The 26,633-nt window shown below is 44.2% G+C and overlaps 1 protein-coding gene across 2 annotated transcripts in view; it reads left to right on the top strand.

Moving 5' to 3' along the window:
* The window catches only part of LOC126092471 (multidrug resistance-associated protein 1), a 362,912-nt gene that overhangs the window by 314,254 nt on the left and 22,025 nt on the right, over positions 1–26,633 (top strand). For both annotated transcript variants that reach the window (XM_049908084.1, XM_049908085.1), the window contains exons 23-26: positions 4,208–4,297; positions 4,378–4,468; positions 11,345–11,453; positions 25,647–25,773. In XM_049908084.1, the coding sequence (XP_049764041.1) occupies positions 4,208–4,297; positions 4,378–4,468; positions 11,345–11,453; positions 25,647–25,773 (417 nt within the window). The remainder of the gene's footprint in view (positions 1–4,207; positions 4,298–4,377; positions 4,469–11,344; positions 11,454–25,646; positions 25,774–26,633) is intronic.

Here is a 26,633-nt window from a genome sequence, read left to right as displayed (position 1 = left end):
CCCCCCCCACCTCTCCTGTTCCCCCCCCCCACCTCTCCTGTTCCCCCCCCTCCTCCCCCCACCTCTCCTGTTCCCCCCCCCACCTCTCCTGTTCCCCCCCCCACCTCTCCTGTTCCCCCCCCCCACCTCTCCTGTTCCCCCCCCCCACCTCTCCTGTTCCCCCCCCCCTCCCCCACCTCTCCTGTTCCCCCCCCCACCTCTCCTGTTCCCCCCCCACCTCTCCTGTTCCCCCCCCCCCCCACCTCTCCTGTTCCCCCCCCCCACCTCTCCTGTTCCCCCACCCCCCCCCACCTCTCCTGTTCCCCCCACCCCACCCCCCACCTCTCCTGTTCCCCCCACCCTCCTCCCCCCCACCTTTCCTGTGTCCCCCCACCCCCTCCCCCCACCTTTCCTGTGTCCCCCCCACCTCTCCACCCCCACCTTTCCTGTGTCCCCCCCACCCCCACCTTTCCTGTGTCCCCACCCCCACCCCCACCTTTCCTGTGTCCCCCACCCCCACCCCCCACCTTTCCTGTGTCCCCCACCCCCACCCCCACCTTTCCTGTGTCCCCCCCACCCCCACCTTTCCTGTGTCCCCCACCCCCACCCCCACCTTTCCTGTGTCCCCCACCCCCACCCCCACCTTTCCTGTGTCCCCCACCCCCACCCCCACCTTTCCTGTGTCCCCCACCCCCACCCCCACCTTTCCTGTGTCCCCCACCCCCACCCCCACCTTTCCTGTGTCCCCCCACCCCCACCCCCACCTTTCCTGTGTCCCCCACCCCCACCCCCACCTTTCCTGTGTCCCCCACCCCCACCCCCACCTTTCCTGTGTCCCCCACCCCCACCCCCACCTTTCCTGTGTCCCCCACCCCCACCCCCACCTTTCCTGTGTCCCCCACCCCCACCCCCACCTTTCCTGTGTCCCCCACCCACCCCACCTTTCCAGTGTCCCCCACCCCACCCCCACCTTTCCAGTGTCCCCCACCCCCCCCACCTTTCCAGTGTCCCCCACCCCCACCCCCACCTTTCCAGTGTCCCCCACCCCCACCCCCACCTTTCCAGTGTCCCCCACCCCCACCCCCACCTTTCCAGTGTCCCCCACCCCCCACCTTTCCAGTGTCCCCCACCCCCACCTTTCCAGTGTCCCCCACCCCCACCCCCACCTTTCCAGTGTCCCCCACCCCCACCCCCACCTTTCCAGTGTCCCCCACCCCCACCCCCACCTTTCCAGTGTCCCCCCACCCCCACCTTTCCAGTGTCCCCCCACCCCCACCTTTCCAGTGTCCCCCACCCCCACCCCCACCTTTCCTGTGTCCCCCACCCCCACCCCCACCTTTCCTGTGTCCCCCACCCCCACCCCCACCTTTCCTGTGTCCCCCACCCCCACCCCCACCTTTCCTGTGTCCCCCACCCCCACCCCCACCTTTCCTGTGTCCCCCACCCCCACCCCCACCTTTCCTGTGTCCCCCACCCCCACCCCCACCTTTCCTGTGTCCCCCCACCCCCCACCCCCACCTTTCCTGTGTCCCCCACCCCCACCCCCACCTTTCCTGTGTCCCCCCCCACCTCCCCACCCCCACCTTTCCTGTGTCCCCCACCCCCACCTTTCCTGTGTCCCCCACCCCCACCTTTCCTGTGGGTGTTTCGCCCCCCCCTCCCCAATTCAAATTACATAATATCTATTAGTGTGTTTGTCATAAAAATAAATATGATAGTAACAAAACATACATAACGTAGAATTTCTTGTAATATAGGCCCACAGAGTTTATAATTTTTTGAACTAATGTTATGTCAAATCTTTTAATGATAAAAGTTTTATTGTGCTGCTGCCAGTTTGATTTTTGTGCCATTTTCAGCCTTTACAGTTGCTATTGAATTAAAATTTAGAAATAAGTTAAAAATAACATTCTTGTAGGACTGTGGCTTTCTTGATTTTAACTTAGTCCACGGGTGTTACTAACAACAGGAGGAGATTATTTAGTTACAGGTAGTTTGTAGTCGGTTGTTACCTCTGCCCAAATGAAACAATTTTCAAACTTCTCATCGATAGTAATCATTGACGATATCATCATCAAAAATGGCAGGGACCTACAAAAATACTATTTTGAACCCATTTCTTTGCTGTAATATAACGTCAATATAATATCTGAAAACTTCTCACATGTTGAAATTGCAGTAGTGCAATAAAAATTGTACAACTAAAAGCAAATGTGACATCATTTAAAAAATAAAAAGAGCTGCAAAAAAGTGAGGCCATGTTTATTAGTTAACAGGTATGATGTCTTCCACATGAATTTAATGCAGTAGCAGATCCTTCAGTAATAAGTGGAATAAAATCAAAATGTGATTCCCACGATTTTTTGAATTCTTTTTACTTTTACTCATTGTTTTCTAAGTTTATTGCATGATAACCACATTCATCTCTCTACTTTTTCCAGATATTTCCTACTCCTTTTTTTGTTTTCTGCTCAAAAGCAACTCCAGTGTATGTTACTGCATGTCCTGTGAATCATTATGATGTGAAACTTGTCAATTTTACAGTTAAATTGCAAGGAAACCATGACAAATAGCATAGAGACAGTATTTTATACAGGGTGGTTATAGTGAAACTGCCCTAGAAAATATTTATAAGACTGAATTAAAATTGGCCATTGTTAATCAAAAAGAAATGTCATGACGTTTGAATGACCGAGAGCAGTAGACATATTTAGTGACCAGTAGAATGCAACAAAATAGTGCCCACATTAAAAAAGTGTATGTTCAGTGTCTAATGTTATGCACAGCTTTATTCCTGGAAATTACATGTGGAACAGTTTCCACCAGACTGTAATTAAGAATGAAAGGGTTTTTGACAAAATATCCCATGATGTCAAAATGGTACGAAACAGGCTCTGTAGCAAATGAGAATCATTGCATTCATTAACAAAGGTCAGTTCTTTATTATAAATATTTTCCATGCCAGTTGTATTTTAAAAGATTTCAAGGAAACTAATCTATGCTGTAACTCACTTATTATTGTAACTTTGATTAGTGGTATGCAGAATGAATAGTTAACAGAAACAAATTGTGTTCCTATGATTTGTTTGTGAAATGTATTAACTGTGGCTTCTGTCTCTGTGTGAATAAATTTGTGGTAGTTAACTGTGTGCAGAGAGTTAGAGAATGTGATGCTTCTTTGGCATAAAGTAGTCACAGTAATTCGAAAAATTCTGTTATGGGCTGAATTATGTGACAATTCATGGAACCCATGTTGTAGGATAAGGTGCTGGGCACATGCCAATAAAGAATGTTTTGTTAGTTTACACTGTGTAAGGGTATTCACACAAAAACTGTAAGCTGATGCTTAGAAGAAGAAGCCATAGTTTTGTATGGTGTTTACTAATAATTACAGTGGCAAAACAACAGCTGATGTGTGAATTGTTAAAATGCTGAATTGTCCAAAATTTGTTTAGTCTGTAGCTCAAATAATCTCTGCCATTCTGTAACTGGCATTAGTCCATAGTTACCAGCACTTGTATGTGAAATGTAAGAAATATTTACTATTAGTTAATGTATCGGATCTTTAAGCTTAAACATGGGTCTTCACTTTCACAGCAGTTCCCTTCTGTTAAAAATTGTGGTACAGCTTTAAAAAGGAGGCTGTGTGTTGCATTTTCAAATATTTGATGATTTTTCGTTGCTCCAAAATGTGGTTCCTTGTGAGTATGTCCAGTCATAGTTTGCTTCAGTGAAATTATCCTCTGTTGTGAATGTGCTAAATAAATATTATTATTATTATTATTATTATTTCTTTCTTGTGTCAGACTTTGTCTGTTATTTATTATTATTATTATTATTTACTAATGTATTATATTACTTTCTTCTAAAGAAGTCAAGAGTTTATAACTGACTGAGAAAAATGAAAACTCCCCAGGTACCCAGTTTATAGGCTGAGAAAAGTAACAGAAAACAATGTTTTAAAGTTAATCTTTCTTCATTCTTTAAGAGTGTATAAAACAAGGAAATACAAAAATTGAAATTCATCCTTCAGAGAAATATGCAAGCTTAGTATTATAGTAAATGTTATCACAACTTCCAAATTGTGTGTAATTAACAGTCATTCATAAAAGATTAATAATTGAACTACACATTCATATTTTTGTTTATTACTTTGATTTATGTTCAGTACTGACACACATTATTTTGTATATTTTTATATTTCAAAACATTTGCCTTTGCATTTCAGGTACTGGCAACCATAGTTGTTATCAGCTATAGTACGCCAATATTTATGGTAGTTATTATACCAATTGGAATTTTATACTATTTTATACAGGTAAGTTATTTTAAACTTGTTTCTTGATACGTAAATAATGGTTACTGATTTCAGAACAAGATTTTTTTTTTTTTTTTCAGCGTTTTTATGTAGCAACGTCCAGACAGCTCAAACGTCTTGAATCAATTTCCAGATCACCAATATATTCTCATTTTGGGGAAACAGTAACAGGTATGTTATGTCATAGGTATGATATGCTTTCCTCATTCCTTCTGTGTCTTCAGCAACTCAGCTACAAATTTCATGAGATCTGCTATGTCTCAGCAACCCAAATGTTAATCTAGGTTGCCTCTGCGAATCTCTCCATCCTATGAAATACACCAACTGTTATCAGTATCTCATTTACAATAGCTTTCATTTCTTCCTCGCATAAAGATTATCCCTTACAGCATTGCCAAATTCATGCTCAGCAATCCATCTCCCAGCACGTGAAAGTCGTTATCAAAGATCTATTATCTGTTCGCTTCTGTTTTGGGATCATTGCCGATGTTTAATGATTTTTCCGACAGTTCACCAGCATAAGTGGCTGGCATTGTCAAACGTTCACCCTCTGTGACAGATGTGAACCTTTAAACAATGCCAGCCACTTACACAGGTGAAATGTCGGAAAAATCATTAAACAGACACTGGCTGAAGATCTCGAGACAACAGCCAAAATGCAATACATCAGCAAGTGGCTCTGAAAGCCTCAAGTCACAGCTGCAAAATACTAATGCAAATTCTTTACAGTCAATTGCAAAAACTGGTAGAAGCTGACCTCGGGGAAGATCAGTTTGGATTCCGTAGAAATGTTGGCAATACTGACTCTACGACTTATCTTAGAAGCTAGATTAAGGAAAGGCAAACCTACGTTTCTAGCATTTGTAGACTTAGAGAAAGCTTTTGATAATGTTGACTGGAATACTCTCTTTCAAATTCTGAAGGTTGCAGGGGTAAAATACAGGCAGCGAAAGGCTATTTACAATTTGTACAGAAATCAGATGGCAGTTATAAAAGAGTCAAGGGGCACGAAGGGGAAGCAGTGGTTGGGAAGGGAGTGAGACAGGGTTGTAGCCTCTCCCCGATGTTATTCAATCTGTATATTGAGCAAGCAGTGAAGGAAACAAAAGAAAAGTTCGGAGTAGGTATTAAAATTCATGGAGAAGAAATAAAAACTTTGAGGTTCGCTGATGACATTGTAATTCTGTCAGAGACAGAAAAAGGACTTGGAAGAGCAGTTGAATGGAATGGATAGTGTCTTGAAAGGAGGATATAAGATGAATATCAACACAAGCAAAATGAGGATAATGGAATGCAGTCGAATTAAGTTGGGTGATACTGAGGGAATTAGATTAGGAAATGAGACACTTAAAGTAGTAAAGGAGTTTTGCTATTTGGGGAGCAAAATAACTGATGATGGTCGAAGTAGAGAGGATATAAAATGTAGACTGGCAATGGCAAGGAAAGCGTTTCTGAACGAGAGAAATTTGTTAACATCGAGTATAGATTTAAGTGTCAGGAAGTCATTTCTGAAAGTATTTGTATGGAGTGTAGCCATGTATGGAAGTGAAACATGGACGATAAATAGTTTGGACAAGAATAGAATAGAAGCTTTCGAAATGTGGTGCAACAGAAGAATGCTGAAGATTAGATGGGTAGATCACATAACTAATGATGAAGTATTGAATAGAATTGGGGAGAAGAGGAGTATGTGGCACAACTGGCACAACTTGACAAAAAGAAGGGACCGGTTAGTAGGACATGTTCTGAGGCATCAAGGGATCACAAATTTAGCATTGGAGGGCAGTGTGGAGGGCAAAAATCATAGAGGGAGACCAAGAGATGAATACACTAAGCAGATTCAGAAGGATGTGGGTTGCAGTAAGTACTGGGAGATGAAGAAGCTTGCTCAGGATAGGGTAGCATGGAGAGCTGCATCAAACCAGTATCAGGACTGAAGAAGAAGACGACAACAGTCGGTCAATAATGCAAGAAGATACATCTTGACAAGCTGAAGAAATGCATGCGCCACCAGTACTTAAACTAGTCTTCATTGTGTACTGAAATGAAAAATCCTACTTCTCCCAAAGTTGCAATTGACCACCCACCAAACTTTTAATGTGTTCTATCCCTCAGGTAGATCTGTATTTGTTTACTGTCTACCATTCGGGCTCTGTGAACTCGTTTTTCCTCTGCAGGGCACTGCTGAGTGCTGCCTGTCATGGGGATCGTGGCTTCACTGCCTGAATTATGAGAATGGTACAAATCCCTATAGGAAAATCTTCAGTTTCAAGGTATGCTGCACACTGATGACCTGCATGGCTGTTGCGGAGCAGTCGTTAGCGGGCAACTGCTGGACAACCTGCCATTCAGTTGTGTATAAGCCTTGTCCAGGCAAGCAAGTCCCTGTCTGGCCGGATGCTTCCATTTATAACTGCTCATGGGACTTGCACAAAGCCTAAATCTCTTTCTCCCACTCTCAGCAGTTTGGGTAGTCCGTTGGGCAATATTAACACCCAAACATGAAAGAGATCTTGGGTGGTTTGTCCACCTAAGGTGTCTGTGCCTTTGAATGCATCCTGTCTTAGTAACAGACCACATCCTGCAGTCAGTAATGTATTTAACATTACAAAGCATGTAAAAGGTTCATTTGAAAATTTGTCACCTCTCTACGTCAATAAAACTAAGAGAGACTTGCAGGGCACATTAAATCCATCAGGAGAGTTCTTAATGACACACTCCTGGTAGAGAGACTGCAAACTAACCAGGGTAAATTTATTGAATACTAAATTATGTGGAGAATATGGTATAAAATTGAGCTCCACACTGGTTTAAATTGTTGAACAGCAGCTTTAATGGACCAGGACATCATAGGTAGTGCAAAATGTTACGAAAAGGGTTGATGTTGATGTCCAGAAATAGGCATCCTTTATTCTGACATTCAGTTTACCAGTTTCCTGAATATGTTGCAGCTGGCTTTCTCCCATTTAGAGTTAGTTCTTGTGTACCTAACACAATGCTTTCAGTATGTACACTTTGCTCATACTACCACGGGATGCAATGGGCAGGCTACATGTGGATGATTCTGTTCTATTGCCCACTGTTGGGCATTCAGTGTACGCCCCGCTCAAGTGTGTCAGTTGTTCCCAAGCCCATCCAGTTCATAGCAAAGATGGTGCTGCTTTCACAGAAGGGAAGAAAATCCAGGAGATTTGAGTGATACAATGACTCTTGTACAATGTAAAAGAGATACTTCAAGCCTCACAGCTGCCCTCTTTCATGCAGTTGTCTGTGTCACTGTTGAAGCAGCCTGTGCAGAAAACTAGTGTTGGCACCCAGACCTTGGTAACTGATAATGGCACCTCTACCTGCACCTGTTGATGCAGCTGTAAACCTGTATTGCTAGCCAAACAACCCAACTACCCACCACAGTGTTAGTGGTGGCTGTTATTTTTAAAAAAAATCAGGAAACTGATGTATCAGTATTAAAAACAATCATTGGCCCCCAATATATTGAAAAAAGTATTAATATATTGATAGAAACAGTATAACAAATATCGGCTGCACATTGTAAAGACAACACAAGTTTCATTGCTGTATATTTAAGTACTGATTTATTGTTAGATGTTCTGTACATCAACAAGCTAGCAGCTTGCCTATCCCCCTTAGAGCAAGAATCAAAAGGAAAATATACGCATCCCACTTGCCGATAACCACTTCGGTAACAATGGTAACTGTGTGTAAGTGGCATAATAAAAAAGTCAGTCATTCGGTTTCGTCACACATCAGATTTGACCGAGAACACTTCATGTCAACTTCTGTTTTTTTTTCATTTTTTTCATTTTTTTTCATTTTTTTCATTTCCACCACTGCCAGTGACATAGCAGTTGTAGTGTCAAAATCGTGTGGTGAAGTTGGAGGTTGCAGTATCTGTTGGTAGCCCCAAGAGCCAATTATATCAGCATTTCCCCTTGGCTTTCATACTGCAGTGGAACATTAACGGATTCAGGACACAATGTGAAGGAACTCGAGGTACAGTAATGTGTTTCTGTTTACAAGGGAGACATTTTAAGTTCACTGACACTCCTGAGTTACATGGCTACATTCCCCAGGACAACCACATCATGGGGAGAAAACTATAGGAGTAGTGGTTTTTTTTTTTTTTTTTTTCATCAACAGTGCCTACCAGTCCTAGCTTCTTTCCCTAACTACCAGCCTGCAAGCAGTCACTGTATCACTACGTGTGCGTCATCAGTTGACGATATCTTCACTTTACCTGCCCCCACATGAGGTGCTAGATGAAGTGTCTGTGAGCACCTTACTCATCTCCCCCATCCCTTCATCCTTTGCTTTGAGGCTCTGCAGCCACCTACCCCAGGGGTAGGGCAGTTGAGAGCCTTCTCATGTCCTCCATGCACGTTTGTTGAACATGGGGCAGAACTTGTATTTCAGCACTACTGTAGAATAGTTCACTGTAATCGATCTCTCTGCTCTCCAGTCCTTGCACTCACAACTCAGAGGGAAGTGGTTGATGACTTGTCTTTAAGTGACCACGTCCCTGTCTGGAATCACCTGGCAGACAGTCTGCCACAATGGATGCTTCATGGTGTAGACTGGACAAATTACAGCCATCTTAAAGTGACGACATCCAGCAATGGGTGGATTGTATTACCCAAATGATCCACCATGCTGCTGAAGCATCCATTCCGCAGGCTTCAGGCCACCTGAAAAAGGCAGCTTATCACATAGAGGAGTGATGAATGTCATACTACAAAAGTACAGGTGGGCAGCTTTGCATAGGTTCAAGTGTTGGCCAACTGAGTTAACCTAGCAACCTTTTGGGTTGCAGTGATAAAATGTTAGTGAATTATGAGGGAGAGATGGCAGAAATTGTGGCAACAGTGTCTGATCACCATAAATCTTTCTGCTAAAAGTAAAGTTGTGTGAGAAGCCAGCAAGAGGATTTCTGGGAGAGATGGGAGGTGCCTGGTGGCAGCTGTAATATGGAATGGAAGACTCCAGACCACCCTGCAAGAATTGCTCAGACTATGGTGGCCTGTTTCGCCACAGGTACCGCCACTGCCAATGAGGGTTTAGGTTTCCAGTGCTACAGGGTGGCTGTTGAGAGGGGCATTCAGATTTCAGTTCCATCACTGATGAATAATAAAACAGTCCCTTCTCCATGTGAGAGCTGGATTCTACCTTAGGTGCAGCTCATGTTAACCTGAATTGTGCGCCAGGTCACTTTTCTTACGCGTGGTGACAGGGCATTTTAGCTCCACTTTTAAAGCTTGGGAGGGACTGATGTAACCACCTTAGCCTCTTTAAGTGTGGTTTCAGGAGGTTTCACTCTACGTTTGATAACCTGGTCCCCTTTGAAGCAGCTATACAACAAGCTTTCCTGCACTGACATCACCATCTGGGCAGACTTTGACACCGAGAAGGCCTACAGTACTACTTGGTGGCATATTATCACTGGAAAGCTACCTGAACGCAGTTTTCGAGTATGTCTTCCCATGTTTTAAATCCTACTGCTTTTGCCATAGCTATTAATATTATCATGTTAAATGTCCTGTCCAGTGTTCGTTGTTTGTTGACAGCTTCTGTCTTTTGTTCTTCTTAGGGCCTTTTTTTAACAGTTCCCATTCAATTTTAAACTTTCCTAATTTGCAAACGAGGGATAGTATTTTAAGGATACGGTGTAGTTTCTGGACCTCACATTTGTCTTTAATCGTAAGTGGTTGCTGCACCTTGGGGACCTAGAAGACTTGTCATGAAAGCACTCAGCACTTTAAAATATCGTAGCCACAATCCATGGGGAGCGGACTGAACTTGTCTGCTCTGGTTTTACAGGTCTTGTGATCTACAATCATTGCAGCATGTGTAATCAACAGAGACATTGGTCCAGTTCATATAGAACCAAGTGTACTTTCTACAGTGGCAGGAAAAGGAAGCTTCATTTTGCTGGGTACCAAGGCATGTGGGGATTTGAAGGGACAGACAGAACAGACAGACAGACAGACAGACAGAACAGAGCTGCCAATGAAGCCTGCAGAAAACATAACATTACAAAATGTGCTAGTTCTCTGCAGTCTGTCATTTTGTTGGTGCATCACAGATCCGTGCAGTTATGGGAGGAGGAATGGCTGCGAGTGACAGACAATAAGCTGGGGCTAGTGAAGCCAACTGTCAAGCCATGGAGGCCCCCGTGCTGGTTGCTCCTATATGAGGTGACCCTGACCTGCCTCTGAATTGGGTACTTCCTCTAACATAACCCTTTTTATTCCAGTGAAAGGACCCCCATCTATGATGCCTGTGGTGTGCTTTTCAGTGTACACCATATTTTATGTGAGTGCATTTTATTGTGTGACAAGCTGGCAGAAGTGCTTTTAGAAGGGGCTGCCATCTTTTTTTATCTGATGATGCGAGGAGTGTGGTCAAGCTTTTAAAATTTTGTGATATGTCTGGACTCTGGCCTAAGGTTGGAGATTTTAGTGTCCTGCAGTGTGGCTGGCTCTTACCCTTTTATTCCAGTGGGCAGTCAGCTGCAAGTATCTGCTATATTTTTTTAGCTTACATTTCCATGCAGGCACTAAAGACTTTGCTGTCATGTGCCCACATAATAATAATAATAATAATAATAATAATTTTTCTAATCTGTCCTTGAATACTCTTGTTTGCATCCACTTATCAAATTGATCATTTCACTGTGAAAGATGTATTCATTCATCCAGCACACAACACTTCTGCATAGGCTTTCATTCAGCACATGTTATTCCTCTTCTGTCACTCTTATATTTTATCCCATCAGATGCAGGCCATCCAGAGTGGAGCCACATTGTCTCTAATCTTAGCTGTTAAGTAATGTGTGACTTTTAATTTTTATTTGGGATATGACCTTATTCCATAGACTTTTTGATCTCAGTCCTAGCTGGCATCTTCCTTACACTTACCTCCACCCTTATTCTCATATAAGTTATATTCAGTCCCCTCTCCAAAATTGTTATGCACGAGTTTTTATGTAATAGATTCTATATGTAATTCCATGTTCATCTTATATTAATGTAGGTGCTTCAACCATCCGAGCATATGGTGTGCAGCAGCGGTTCATCCGAGAAAATGAGAATAAGGTGGATGTGAATCAAGTGTGTTATTATCCCAGCATTATTGCAAACAGGTATGATTAAACCAATATTTTGTAAATATTGAAATTATACAGGTCCATTAAATAATCACACCTTTATCCCTGTTTTGATATATTTATTACATCCTGGGACAATTTCCATTAATTTTGTTATCTATTTAAGTAATTATATAGTATTCATTCTAAATACACAAGGCTCTTAAAGTACCCTTTCTCCCCAAAAATCTTATGAAGAAAGCATGTTCCATGCCTTAAGATAGATTCACAAATACAACTTGTGACTGTAGATCTCTAGATAATATGTGCCATTTGTTCCATTTTCATGTTCCCTCATTCATTCCATATTCTTATACAAATGCATTGATCTCTAACTTTTGATCTAAGAAGTACTGAAACAGTTAAAACTTGTTTCTTAATCAATGGAAAACCGAGGATGGAATAATGACAGTATTATGAAAAGGATAGATTTCTACTCACCATGTAGAGGAAATGCTGAGTCACAGACAGGCACAACAAAAGGACTGCTATAAATGTGAGCTGCTTCTAACACAAAAAATACACATATTCATGCAAGCACAAATCGCACACATGTGACTGCTGTCACTGACCACCTGGCAGACTTCCCAAATATGTATTGTAAACATAAAAAGAGGTTTTGAAGCAAATGGGTAATGTTCACAACAATTATGCAAGATGCTATGGCTAAAACCTAAGTTGAACTTGTCCTCTCTCGCTCATTCCAGCAAGTTGTCTAATCAAACTATTTCTGGTTTTCAATCTTTGTTCTGTGGATTCAAGGTGTTTTTTAAAGGCAAGTAAGTGATCTAGGTACAAGCAAAGGTCTTTTGGGAACAGACTATGTTTTTTCTTTGTACCACAAAAACAATGTGTTGAGTTCCCTACTTGCTGTGCAGATGCTCAGATGGAAACAACATACTGAAGTTTTCTGCAGGTTTGGGCTTAACCTCCACTGCTTGTGATAGTTACTTAGGGTAACTAGATAGTTACTGCATATTCACTCACCTTGCTCATACTCCTTAAATCATATTGCTATCACCGTATGGTAAACATAACAGAATTTTTCAGAGTTCGTGTCTGGAACATCACTTGTATATAGGTTGAAGAGAACTAAGGCTAGTACTGATCCCTGCAGTAATCTGATCTTGATGGTGAAGAATTTACTAGTGACATCTTTGACTGTGACTTTAAAATAGCAATTTTTCAGAACACACTCCAATAAATTTGTCATTTTGAGACTTGTAATAGTTTCCTTCAGTTTGAGAATTGGACTGTGTAGTCAGTGTCATAGGTTGCTGTTAAATCTATAATTCCCACAGAAGTATTCAGTCATTTCTGAAAACCAGCTTCAGTGTATGAGGTAAGAGCCAGAACTTCCACCCTCATGAATATGTCATTACATTCTGTTGTAGATACGCGTTTCTAGTAGCTTATAGCACAAACCTATCAGTGGCCTGTGGGTTTTTGTGTGGCCCAACAAAACAGTCAGAATTTTTGTGTAACTTTCCTGAAATGCAAAGTTAATCAAAAATGAAATTACTTTATAAGGTGTACCCTCTGCTTCCTCAAAGTGGCCCCCAAGCCACAACTATTGCCCAACCTTGCTTTAGAGCAATAACTGAGTGGGTCAGTTTGTGTTTTTCTGTGTTTTAAAATGGCAAGTGTTTCAGATATCTTAAACTGGGTAGAAACTTGGCCAGTGTTCAAAATATTTATGTAGAATTGTTGTAAATAGTCTTTAGCATGTGGTCCCAGGTGTTTAATGAACACTCTGAATAGCCTCTCAAATCCAGCAGCGTTTCTGACTTTAAGCATCTTTGTGGACCTTTCAAGTTCGTATCTGTGAACGGAATAGATAAGACTTTAATCTTCTTTGGTTTCAGTATTCAGTTCACTTACTTACTTCTTCAACTTGTCTTTCAACTTATGTTCGAGGGGAACTTATACTGCTTGTTCTTTTATATGTAGGGCCATCCGAGGTGCGGACTTTAGAGTTTCCTCATTGTAAACTGAGAGTACAGCTCCCAGTGTATGTACAACAGATCATGCCTTCTTATTGCTATGGGTGAAGTTTAGATTTTCTGTTAGTACTTTTCCATCTTTCTGTGTGTTCTTTATTAATTGAAAGCTGTATTTCTTCTTCCAGCTTATGGTCACCCACCTTACAGTATTTCTTCTGTAGTGCTCTTTGTCCAAATAATATATTTCTTCCTGAACTCCCAAGGTATGTTGGGTTTTTCTGCTGTGATCAGTATTCCAATGAGCTGAGAGTAAATTTTTGCCGGGCACAGTCCATTTGTACCCATTTCAGTCTGCTTTCCTTATACTCCACCTTGGCTGCTGAATAGATATTATTGGAGGAAGTTGTAATTCTGTGTTAGGTATTACATGTTTATGTGGGGTCTTCGGGAAAACTCAGTAAAACTGTACTTGGTTTTACAAAGAGAGTTTCTTCATGTTTTGTTGTTACTAAGCAGAGGTCTGGATTTGTTTGTTTGCCTTCTTACGGATCAGGTGGTTTTCAATCCTTTGTCATCAAAAGCTAAGTAAAGTTGACTCTTGCCCATTCCATTTGCTAGCATTTCAAGTTTTTTTATGGTTGCTATTGTATCCCCTATCAGCGTGGTGACTGTTCAAGTCACCATTGTATAAAACTTTGTCGTTTTGGGTTGCCAGGGGTGGGTTTGACCAATTGGCATTAGATGGTTTACAGATCAACATTATTGTCATTCATGATTTTCATTTGTTATGTTTTCAATGTTACATTGTCTAGTAGAGATGATAAAACTGTACTTCCTAATGTCTTCTTACAGATACATTATGGAGCCATATACATCATATGTTATACTGGCTACAATTCTGTATTTATGTATTTTCTCTCGAACTTCAGTTTGTTCATCTAAGTGCGTTTCCTGCAGTGCTATAAGATGTATATTACTATCCATCTAAGTTACTCACATTTATGTCTACTTAGACCTTCTCTGTTTAGTTGCGGGATGTCTGTCTGAGGCCTGATAACTTTACTCTGGAGATTCTTATAAGTGCTGCTGTTTGGTTTCTGTTGCTGCCTCTGTAGTTTTCAAGCATGAGAAAGCGGAAGCAGTACCTTGTGCAGTCACCATCTGTGCAGTCTTCCAGATGTTCTGCTTGTGCAGACCAGGTTACTGGGTTGCACAATCATGAAGGTTGTGTACACTTCAATGCCCCACAAAGGAGCTATTGTGTTGAAATATGCCTCTGACCACACCATGTTTGAAACTCCCAGTTTGTTAGAGCATCAATGTGGATTGTCCAACATGTTTTGCAGGGAATGGTGTAACGACATATCATGGGGAGGAACCAGAGAAAAATGCGATACCCTGTCAATGATGATTGATTTCAAACTCAACAGGAATTGCTGTGAATGCATGGCCCTCTCTCAGTACCCAAATGTACATTGCTAAGGGAATTGCATGCAGTGGACATCTTTACTTGAGTATGTCACAAATGAGTCAAACAATGCAGAAATTTGAGAGAAGCTGAAGGAATGCTTGTGGTCCAGTCATACTAGTAATTTTACCTCTTTTCAAAATTATGTGAGGCTTGGAGTGCATGAACAGCCCAATCAGCCTTTTGATCCACAATGTGTGACACACGTAGTCCAGGCCGGAGGTGGTTCTGTGATTTCTGAGGATGTTTCTTGTACGACGACATGGGGCCCATTCATTCAGGTTACATGAACTGGGATGTCCATTTCATAATTCTTGGTGATTTAGTGCCGTACTTTCTTCAAAATATGTGTGATGAGTATGATATGGATATACTGGAGTTCAGACATAACAGCACTATTCTCAGAGTTGCATGCATATGTTCTTGATCTGACAAATGCTTCAACATGTTATCGTCCCTTGACTGGCCTACTAAATCAAACAGTCTGAGTCCATAGAAAATGTATGTGTATCCATTTTGAATGGGGTGAGTTGTAGTAGTCAATGTACCTGCAGTCTTATAGCTCTAAGAGACCTAATCAGTGAGTACCTTGAGCTAGATATTGTGTAGTTAGATAAACTTTTGGACTTGTTCTGATAGGATTGAGCCCAATATCAATGCTAGGGATGGTGTTAGATGGTGTAAGAGTGGTTTCCCACAAGGGTGACTGTTTCATCAGCTGTGATTATGTCAGTGACTATACCTATGCAGTATTATTATTTTCCCATTATTTGTCACACTAATGAAACGGCAGACAGATGACCTTACTGATGTCATCTCAGATAGATAACCAATTCAAACACTGTAAACTGTAGCTTGCAATGTCAACAATGTAAGGAAAAGGATATATTTCTAATCACTGTGAAGATGACCAAACTGAGCTGCAACAAGCACAACAAAAATATTGTTAACATTTATCTTTTGGCCAAAGCCTTCTTCAGAAAAGAACAGACACACATTCATTCACGCAAGCAAGCACATCATGCACGTGATGGCCGTCTCCAGCAGCTCTGGCCAGAATGTAGCCGTCACATTGAACAGAAGCAGCAGTCTGGAGAGGATGGGGAATGGTAAGAGATAGCAGTCTAGTCCTTGTACGCTCTGCCAGACAGCATTCTTCTCTTTCCCCAATCGGACCCTGCTAACAGGTGCAGCGTTGGGAGGCTACGGGCAGGGAGGTGGAGGAGGGGGGCAGAAAAGGACAGTAGTAGTACAGAAGGGTGGTGCGGTTGGCAGAGGGCGGCACACAATTGGTGGTGGTGGTGGTGGTGGTGGTGGTGGTGGTGGTGGTGGTGGGGGGATGATTTTTTAGGGAGAAGGTGATAGGACAGAGGAGGCTTAAAGTGTTGGGCTGACGGTGTGTGGGGATAGTTGGTTGAGACCAGGATAGTTTAGGGAGTGGAGATGATGATGTAAGGATATGCTGTTCAGAAAATTTGGCAGGAGACCGACCCCCCCCCCCCCCCAAACAAACAAACAAACAAACAAACACACACACACACACACACACACACACACACACCTACCTCTACCTACCTTCATACTTCCGAACACTGCACGTGGCAGTCTTCATAACTCCCTCTAGTCCCCCCCCCCTGCAGGTCCGGGGTAAGAATAGGCCCGAGGTATTCCTGCCTGTCATAAGAGGCGACTAAAAGGAGTTTCAACCATTTCGGCCTTCCATGTGATGGTCCCCCTTGGGGTTTGACCTCCTTTTTTCAAAATTCTACAGAAGTACGAGCCTTTTGGGGAAGGATGCCTTACGTGGTGTATCACTGGTTCTCGGTGCACTAAGACCTTGGCACTCAGCCTTGTAACAGTGTTGTAACCACACCCACTATTCCTCAAATTGGGCCTAAACGCCTGATGGGTTGCACAAGTTCTGCCCATAGTGCGTCCCCATCTGCACCTATGACCATGATGGACTTTCCATGGCACCCGAAATCCAGCACGGTAGCCAGCTCGTTGTGGTGGGGTCGTCATGTACCCTCTAGGTTGTAGCCCCCTGACAACACAGGGATCGTACTGCCGATACCTGAGCTGCACCCTCCCCACGTCGGCCAAGGAGTAGACGCCCGTCTCCTTGGGGCATCGGGACTCCCAGCAACGGTCATCCTGCCAGGAGGCCCTTGCTGAGGCTGGGTGGCGCCCGTGGGGAGAGCCCCTGGTTGGAGTGGGTGGTATCGGGGCGGACGTTTCACAGATGAAACGTCAACATGTATCAGGTCGCTCTCCGGCCAAGTCTTTTAAAAGAAAGGTACTGTCTCTGGTTCTGGTTCTCCTGCCCTTTCCCCCTTGGCCACTCCCTGGGAGGGAGGACAGGCCCGCCGGCTTGGGGCGAAGTACTTCCCCCACTATTTAGTCTGTTCTCGGACCGATGGGGGGACGTTCGCCACCTCCAAGCCCATGTTCTTTGTCCAGCACATCGAGGACATCTTCGGGGAAATCGAGGCTCTCAATAAAATGTGTTCGGGGTCCGTTCTTATAAAGACCGCCTCCGCCACACAGTCGGCGGCGCTCCAGGCGTGCGACCGACTAGGGGACATCCCAGTGTCTATTGTACCGCATCTGGCACTGAATAGGACGCAGGGGGTTATTTTTCATCGGGACCTCCTGCTGCAATCTGATGAGGAGCTCAGGGCCAACCTGGAGCGCCGAGGCGTGCATTTCGTCCGGCGAGTTCAGTGCGACCCCAAAGACCGTTGCATCGACACCGGAGCCTTTATCCTCGCCTTCGAGGGGGACGTTCTCCCGGAGAAGGTAAAGGTGATGTGCTACCGGTGCGACGTGCGGCCTTACGCCTCTATGCGCTGCTTTCGGTGTTTGCACTTTGGGCACATGTCGTCACGGTGTGAGGCTGAGCCCCTTTGTGGCGATTGCGGACGTCCTCTTTGTGAGGAACATACATGCACCCCACCACCTCGGTGCGTAAATTGTCCTGGCATCCACTCGCCTAGATCTTTAGATTGCCCCGCGTATCACAAGGAGAAGAAGATTCAAGAATTCAAAACTTTGGATCGTCTCTCTTATTCTGAGGCCAGGAAGAAGTATGACCGCCTCCATCCCATGACGTTGACAACTTCGTTTGCCTCAGTCGTGTCCACTCCTTCCACAGTATCCTCACCCCTATCCTGTCCCCCCCCCACTCCACCTCCTCACCCCACCCGGGGTCTACGCCTCCACCTCCCAAATCCCTCCCTTCCAAATCATCCTCCCTCGTGGCCCCTGCCCCCTCTGCCCCGGGGGCCACCCTTCCTCCTCCTCCCCCTCCGCCGCCTGAGAAGCGATCCTCTTCTCAGGCGTCCATCGGGGACACGTTCCGGACCCCGGCTTCCTAGGTCCGGCATTCCAAAACGGATCCCGTGCGTGAGGACCTTCTTCGGGTCCAGCCCACCATCCCCATGCCTCATCGGCCTTCTAAGAAGGCCTCCAAGAAGAAATCTTTATCCACCTCTCCACCCCGGCGCGTTTTGTTTGACACTCCATCCATGAGTCGCTGCTCCCGGCCGTCCTCAGTTTCGCCGGGACGCTCTGCTGCCAGGTGCTCAGCTGGCCTCTCGTCGGCAAATGATGCTGCCCCTCCTACGCAACTTGGGAAAGCGGCCGCCACTGGCGACGACTCAATGGAACAGGATCCGGCTCCCGCCAGTTGTAGCATTGTTCCCTCGACACCTGGCCCTCCGCGGCCGTCGAGGTGACTGCTCTTCACCCGTTTCGTTCCCCCTCTTTTCTGACTAGCGATGACTTTGTTACATTGGAACATACGAGGTATTCGATCTAATCGGGAGGAATTACAACTGCTCCTCCGCCTGCACTGTCCGCTCGTCCTTGGTCTCCAGGAAACCAAGTTGCGCCCAACTGATCGTATTGCTTTTACCCACTATACCTCGGAGCGGTCTGACCTCCCCCCTGTGGATGGTATTCCAGCTCATGGTGGGGTCATGTTGCTTGTTCGGGACGATGTCTATTACCATCCCCTCCCATTGACCACCCCACTCCAAGCAATAGCTGTCCGTATTACTCTTTCTGCCTTTACTTTTTCTGTTTGTACCGTCTACACTCCATCGTCATCCGCAGTTAGTCGGGCTGACATGATGCACCTGATTGTTCAGCTTCCTCTGCCGTTTTTATTGTTTGGCGACTTCAATGCCCATCATCCCCTTTGGGGCTCTCCTGCATCCTGTCAGAGAGGCTCCCTCTTGGCGGATGTCTTCAACCATCTCAATCTTGCCTGCCTCAATACTGGCGCCCCGACTTTCCTCTCGGACTCTACTCATACCTACTCCCACTTGGACCTCTCGATCTGTTCTACCACTCTTGCCCGTCGGTTCGAGTGGTATGTCCTTTCTGACACCTATTCGAGCGACCACTTCCCCTGTGTCGTTCGTCTCCTGCACCACACCCCATACCCACGTCCTTCGAGCTGGAACATACCGAGAGCTGACTGGGGACTTCACTCTTCGCTGGCGACCTTTCCGGACCACGATTTTCTCAGTTGTGACAGTCTGGTCGAATACCTCACGGCTGTTATCATCTTCACGTCGCGTTTCCGTCCCCTGGTGGAATGAGGCTTGTCGAGACGCTATCCGTGCTCGACGACGTGCTTTACGCACCTTTCGCCGCAATCCTACGTTGGCGAATTGTATTGGATACAAACGACTCTGAGCGCAATGCCGTAGTCATCAAAGACAGCAAAAAAGCTTGTTGGGCCTCTTTCACCAGCTCCTTTAATAGTTTTACTCCCTCTTCTGTCGTCTGGGGTGGCCTGCGCCGGCTGTCGGGCATTAAGGCCCACTCCTTGGTACCTGGCCTGACTTCAGGTGATGAGGTCCTTGTTGATCCTGTGGATATCTCCAACGCCTTCGGCCGCTTTTTCGTGGAGGTTTCAAGCTCCGCCCGTTACCACCCTGCCTTCCTTCCCAGGAAAGAGGCAGAAGAAGCTCGGCGACCTTCCTTCCACTCGCTGAATCTGGAAAATTATAATGCCCCCTTTACTATGCGGGAACTCGAACGTGAACTTGCACTGTCCCGGTCCTCTGCTCCGGGGCCAGATGGCATTCACGTTCAGATGCTGGCACACCTTTCTCCAGCAGGCAAAACCTTCCTTCTTCATACCTACAATCGCGTCTGGACCGAAGGTCAAGTCCCCATGCGTTGGCGTGACGCCATCGTTGTTCCTATACCCAAACCCGGGAAGGATAGACACCTTCCTTCTGGTTACCGCCCCATTTCTCTTACAAGCTGTGTCTGTAAGGTGATGGAGCGCATGGTTAACGCTCAGTTAGTTTGGATTCTTGAATCGCGACAGCTACTTACCAATGTTCAATGCGGCTTTCGTCGCCGCCGCTCCGCTGTTGACCACCTTGTGACCTTGTCGACATTCATCATGAACAACTTTTTGCGAAAGCGCCAAACGGTCGCTGTGTTCTTAGATTTGGAGAAGGCTTATGATACCTGTTGGAGAGGAGGTATCCTCCGCACTATGCACAGGTGGGGTCTATGCGGTCGCCTGCCCCTTTTTATTGATTCCTTTTTAACAGATCGAAAGTTTAGGGTACGTGTGGGTTTCGTATTGTCAGACGTCTTCCTCCAGGAGAACGGAGTGCCTCAGGGCTCAGTTTTGAGCGTAGCCCTTTTTGCCATAGTGATCAATCCAATTATGGATTGCATTCCACCAAATGTCTCAGGCTCTCTTTTTGTCGATGACTTCGCGATCTACTGCAGTGCCCAGCGAACATGCCTCCTGGAGCACTGCCTTCAGCGTTGTCTAGACAGCCTATACTCATGGAGTGTAGCAAATGGCTTCCGGTTCTCTGAAGAGAAGACAATTTGCATCAACTTTTGGCGATATAAAGCGTTCCTTCCGCCATCCTTACATCTCGGTCCCGTTGTTCTCCCATTCGTGGAAACAGCTAAGTTTCTGGGGCTCACACTGGACAGGAAACTTTGTTGGTCCCCGCACGTCTCTTATTTGGCTGCTCGTTGTACACGTTCCCTTAATGTCCTCAGAGTTCTTAGTGGTTCATCTTGGGGAGCGGATCGCACTGTCCTGCTTCGCTTGTATTGGTCCATAGTCCGATCAAAGCTGGATTATGGGAGCCTCGTCTACTCGGCCATCCCTCTTATGCCGTCTCAACTCCATCCACCATAGGGGGTTACGTCTTGCGACCGGAGCTTTCTACACTAGTCCCGTCAAGAGTCTTTATGCTGAAGCTGCCGAATTACCATTGACCTACCGGCGCGACGTACTGCTTTGTCGGTATGCCTGCCGGCTGTTGTCAATGCCCGACCACCCCTCTTATCAGTCCTTCTTCGCCGATTCTCTCGACTGTCAGTATGGGTTGTATGTATCTGCCCTGCTGCCCCCTGGACTCCGCTTTCGTCGCCTGCTTCGACAATTGGATTTTGCCCTCCCTACCACCTTCAGAGAGGGTGAGAGCCCGACACCACCTTGGCTCCAGGCTCTGGTTCATATTTATCTCGACCTCAGCTCGCTCCCGAAGGAGGGTACTCCGGCTGCAGTGTATTGCTCACGGTTTGTCGAACTTCGTGCGCGACTTTCCAGTCACACCTTTATTTACACTGATGGCTCGAAAACTGACGATGGTGTCGACTGTGCCTTTGTCGTCAGGGCCGTCACCTTTAAATACCGGCTCCTCGACCAATGTTCCAGCTTTACGGCCGAGCTTTTTGCTCTCCATCAGGCCGTTCAGTATGCCCGCTGCCACTGCCATTCATCGTATGTACTCTGCTCTGATTCGCTCAGTGCTCTTCAGAGCCTTGGAGCTCCATATCCGGTCCATCCCTTGGTGCAACGGATCCAGCAGTCCTTCCATTCTTTCGCTGAGGGTGGCTCTCCTGTCAGCTTTCTGTGGGTTCCCGGCCATGTAGGAGTGCCTGGGAATGAGGCTGCTGATGCTGCAGCCAGGGCTGCAGTCCTCCTGCCTCGGCCAGCCTCCCATTGTGTCCCGTCATCTGATGTTAGTGGGGTTGTTTGTAAGAGGCTTGTGTCCTTGTGGTGGGATACTTGGTCCTCACTTCAAGGAAACAAGCTCCGGGCAGTAAAACCGTTCCCAACTGCTTGGACAACCTCCTTCCGACCATCTCGGCGAGAAGAGGTCCTTCCGACCAGGTTGCGGATTGGGCATTGCCGGTTTAGCTACTGATACTTGCTCTCCCGTGACCCAGCCCCGCAGTGCCCTTGTGGTCATGCATTAACAGTGCACCATGTTTTATTGTCGTGTCCCCGTTTTAGTCAATCTCGTGTTGTCCTGTCTCTGCCATCTACTTTACAGCATATTTTAACAGATGACGCTCGAGCAGCTGCTCGTGTTCCTCATTTCATCACTTTGACTGGATTGTCCAAAGACATCTAACTCTTTCACTTATTTTATCTGCCTCTTTGTAAGAACTTTCGGGTCCCCCCCCCCCCCCCCCCTCCTCCTTGAGTTTTACTAGATTCTATGTGCTCTAACAATTGTGACTGGGCGCTAATGACCTCAGTAGTTGAGCGCCCTTAAACCCCCCCCCCCCCCCCCCCAAAAAAAAAAAAAAAAAAAAAAAAAAAAAAAAAATCCCTCTAGTCTCTGCATGTTCCTCCAGACAACACTGTTCTCTCCATCCACCTGTACCATGATATCCCTGTCCCCTCCAGACAGCTGCTTTTGTTCAGTGTGTCACTTGCATTATGGTGCGAGCTGCCGGAGACACTGGTCATGTGTCCGTAATGTGAACTAGCTTGTGTTGTGGTGTGGTGTGTGTGTTCCTTCAGTAGAAGGCTTTGATTGAAAGCTAATCAATAATGATTTCGTTGTGCCTGTCTGCAACTCAAAATGTCATCTTCACAGTGAGTAGTAATGTATCCTTTTCTTTTTATCGCAGATAACCCATTTGTTCCTTCTTTGTGGAAGTTTCCAAACTGTTGAGTTGTTAAGGAACTCTGTGATACGCTATTCCAAAAGTTGCACTGTAGAGAGCCCCTTGGTGTTTGAGTAAAGAGGCAGATGTGCTTATGACTCATTCAATGTTGTTCGTAATTTATTTTAATCAAACAGCTCTCTGACACTGCTCAGCAAGAGAAGGCTGATTAGTATTGTACTGTCCGACTTTAGTTGATCAGTCAGGCAAATTGGAGCTCTAAAAGAATTGCTGTCAATTAGTACTCATTCTGCAAAAGTAAGCATTGTGTCCAAATGACTTTTTCTGAACGTAAGGACAGTGAGCATTACTAGTTAAATTTTCAGTACAATTTTCTATGCTCATGAAGCATTCCAAAATCTTCAGATCAGTTTTGAAGGGAATCTGCTTGTAATGGAATAGTAACTATTGTTACGCAGACAGGTCAAGTTACTGTGAAGACAGTGTCTCAGCTTTACGATTACAAAGGGTGATATATTGTGGAATTCTGATAGAACACAGACGGTCAGGAAGTGAGCTCCTGGAGACTATAAACTGCTAGCTGCAGTTGTTTGAGTGACCATGAAAATAACATAGAGCAGAGGAGGAGATGTGTGGTTAAAATTGCTGTGCGGAATGAAATATATGAAACGGAGTGCTCCAAGTGAACCTTAAATACATGATACAGATCTATGATTAAAGGTATTACAAAAGTTGTGCTGCCATTTATCAGGATCCAGGTATATACCACCAAAGAAATGATAGTTGGGAGAGAAGGATGAGACTTCAGTTCATCCATTAATGATATGTAAAACTTGGGGTATGCTTTGTGGGAGGTATGAGACGCCAACTAGTCATAGTAAAATTCTGTACATCATGTTCCAGCTCCTCGTAAAGCAAAATTAAAAAAATCATACAGACTTTTTAAAATTTAGTGTTGTATAAAAATCCTTACTGGAATGGAGATTTAATACGCCTCTCAAAAACTGAAGAGTGTATCTGCCCAAAAATTCATACTTTTGCCATCAGTTAATGCTGAAAACTCGTGAGGAGTCATAGTTTTGTCTTGTCCCTAGTTATTTTTTCAGTGGATTTCCAGCATTGGTTATCTTGCTAAAATACCACGATAAAAGTTCTCACAGGTCAACTAATATATTGTTTCTGTTCCACACAGGATGTTCCAGCATTGTTTTTATTTATATTATTGTATTTTATCAGTGTAATCACATGTAGCATTTTTGCAACTTTCAAATGAAAATTATACCCAAAAATAAGGTAACAGTTGTGAATGCCCACTGTAACCCATTATACAAATTTTTTATTTATTTTACAACAATCATTCAATAAATAATGCCCACCCCTCTTCTCTCTCTCTCTCTCTCTCTCTCTCTCTCTCTCTCTCTCTCTCTCTCTCTCTCTCTCTCTCTCTCACACACATAAATAGGAAAGTGCACGTTTTAGGTGCTTCATGTTTTCTGTGCATGTGTGTGAACTTTCAAACACCAGGCACAGCATTATCTATCAAAATGGTGTCTGCACAAGATACTAATTACCAGGTGTGCTTTGAATTCTTCAGTGTGGGAAAAGAAACTGTAATGACCATCCATAAACATTTTTTGAAGTGTATGGTAATGATGCAGTATGGTTTAGCAATTGATAATCTTCCAGAAAAACCAAAACAGAGCTCCATGAGTGGTCCCATTTGAAGTGTCCTGTCACAGCTACTGCTCCCAACAGAATGAACTGTGGGGGTTCCGTTATTGGTACAGACCATAGCATCCCAACTCGAAAATTGGCTCTACAGCTATCAGTGAGCTTTGGAAATGTATATGCAGTGGTTCAGATTCTTGGATATTCGAAGGTGTGAGCAAGGCTGGTTCCATGGATGCTCACAACAGACCACAAGATTCAAAGAAAATGTAATTTTATCTGAAATATTAAAGCAATTTGGGGCCATTGGTGAGGCCTTATGGAAAGTGGTTACGTCGCTTTGAACCAAAAACATAAATTCAGCCACCGGAGTGGCATCATCTGCAATCACCAAGAAAGAAGACATTTAAGAAGTTTCCCTCTGCTGGCAAAGTCATGATGACAGTCTTCTGGGTCATGGATGTGTTGCCAAAAGGTAACCATTAATTCAGAGGCTTAAGTGAACTGAGGAACAGTTTCTGTTGTGTTCAGTCTGACAAGAATAAATAAAGAAATCATGCTAATACATAATACACACCCAAACACAAGTCTCAGAACCCAGGAACATGTCATCAAATTGAGTTGGACATCATTGCCTCTTCCCCTCGTAGCCCAGACGTGACACACCTTGAATTCCATCTGTTTATGTAATTTAAAGGTGGGAAAATATAGAGTACCCTTCAAACATGATAATTTAAGTCACACAATTAAAAAGAAAACCTATTGTGAGTATAGAACAATAGCTTTCACATGATGAAGACCAAGTAAGAAGATAGTACACATAAAAATTGTGTTGTTTCATACAGTCACCATATTCTAACTCTTCATAAAACAAATATATTTTGTGAAAAAAATTTGTGGGGCATTTATTTATTGAAGGGTTCTTTTATATTTGAGCATCTGAGGAGGAAGTTATACTCTCAGGCACATGAGTGTTCATTAAGTTTTACATAGATACAATTACAGTTTTGACCAGCACACTTCATTGTAGAGTGTAGATTATCCTTGTTCAGGAAAGTGGAAAATTTAGTAGCATAGAAATCTTTCTTTTTCTTGTCCATGAATGAAATGATATGATCATTATTTGATTGTTATCTTACTTTTCTGCCTATGTGCTTATTTTCATTAAGTAAAACATTTTGTGTGCTGTTTCAGGTGGCTTGCTGTCAGATTAGAGATGATTGGCAATTTAATAATACTATTTTCATCACTGTTTGCGGTCTTGGGTCGTGATTCCATAAATGCTGGAATAGTGGGACTGTCTGTCAGCTATGCACTTCAGGTATGCACCTAGCACTATTTTAGGAAATTAACTCTATTCTTTTGTTTACTGATAAAACTATCTTCTGGTGAAATTTTTTAACACCATATGAAAGTGATGTTGTTTGAGCTGCCTCATATGCATGTAATGCAAGGAAAGAAAAAGGAACACAACAATCAGAAAGGATTATCTGCACATGTAAGAAAGCTGTAATCTCTAGATGGAAACAAGTGGGAAGTGGGTTTGTACCTAACTAAATAATAAGCCTTTGATAAAATACAGGATGTATAAAAAAATTTTAGGGATTTATTTTAACATTATTACAAAAAGTTCATATGAACATGGGTCCAAAAAATCCTTTGTTAGGGAGGTATGAAAGGAATCCGTGTAGTGACTCCTGGGTGTGTAATTTACATCAAATGTATATTTTTACTCACCTTGGTGTATGCAGTTGATCATGGCATTTGTTTTGTTTGGTTGTTATTTGGTCACCAGTAACTTGATAACCAGTTTCCGAACACTTTAATTGGAATAAGGAGATACACCGTGTGGCCTGCACGACCAACAGATTTGAATCTTGTTTTTCTACATTCAGGACTCCAAAGTCCTTGGTGTGTTAAACTCCCATAATCAGTGTCGATGTTGTGATGAAGAATATTTCAAAATGAATTTGACAGTACACAGATAGTTTTGCGCAGAGTGCAGAACATGGTCTCAGGAGAGTCATGGAAGCAGGAGGTGATCACTTCAGGCAACTTCTGTAAATGCAAATGTGTTTCGTTAATGCGTCTTTCTTGCTCCATGAATAATAAAGCGTTTCATAATTCCCTAATAAAGGATTCTGAGACCTGTGTGCATGAGAATTTTCTTTCGTCCATGTG

The sequence above is a fragment of the Schistocerca cancellata genome, chromosome 7 (genome assembly GCF_023864275.1).
Source record: "Schistocerca cancellata isolate TAMUIC-IGC-003103 chromosome 7, iqSchCanc2.1, whole genome shotgun sequence".
Lineage (NCBI taxonomy): Eukaryota > Metazoa > Arthropoda > Insecta > Orthoptera > Acrididae > Schistocerca > Schistocerca cancellata.
Note: the sequence above shows the minus strand (reverse complement) of the source record. Positions and strands in the feature narration are given on the sequence as shown.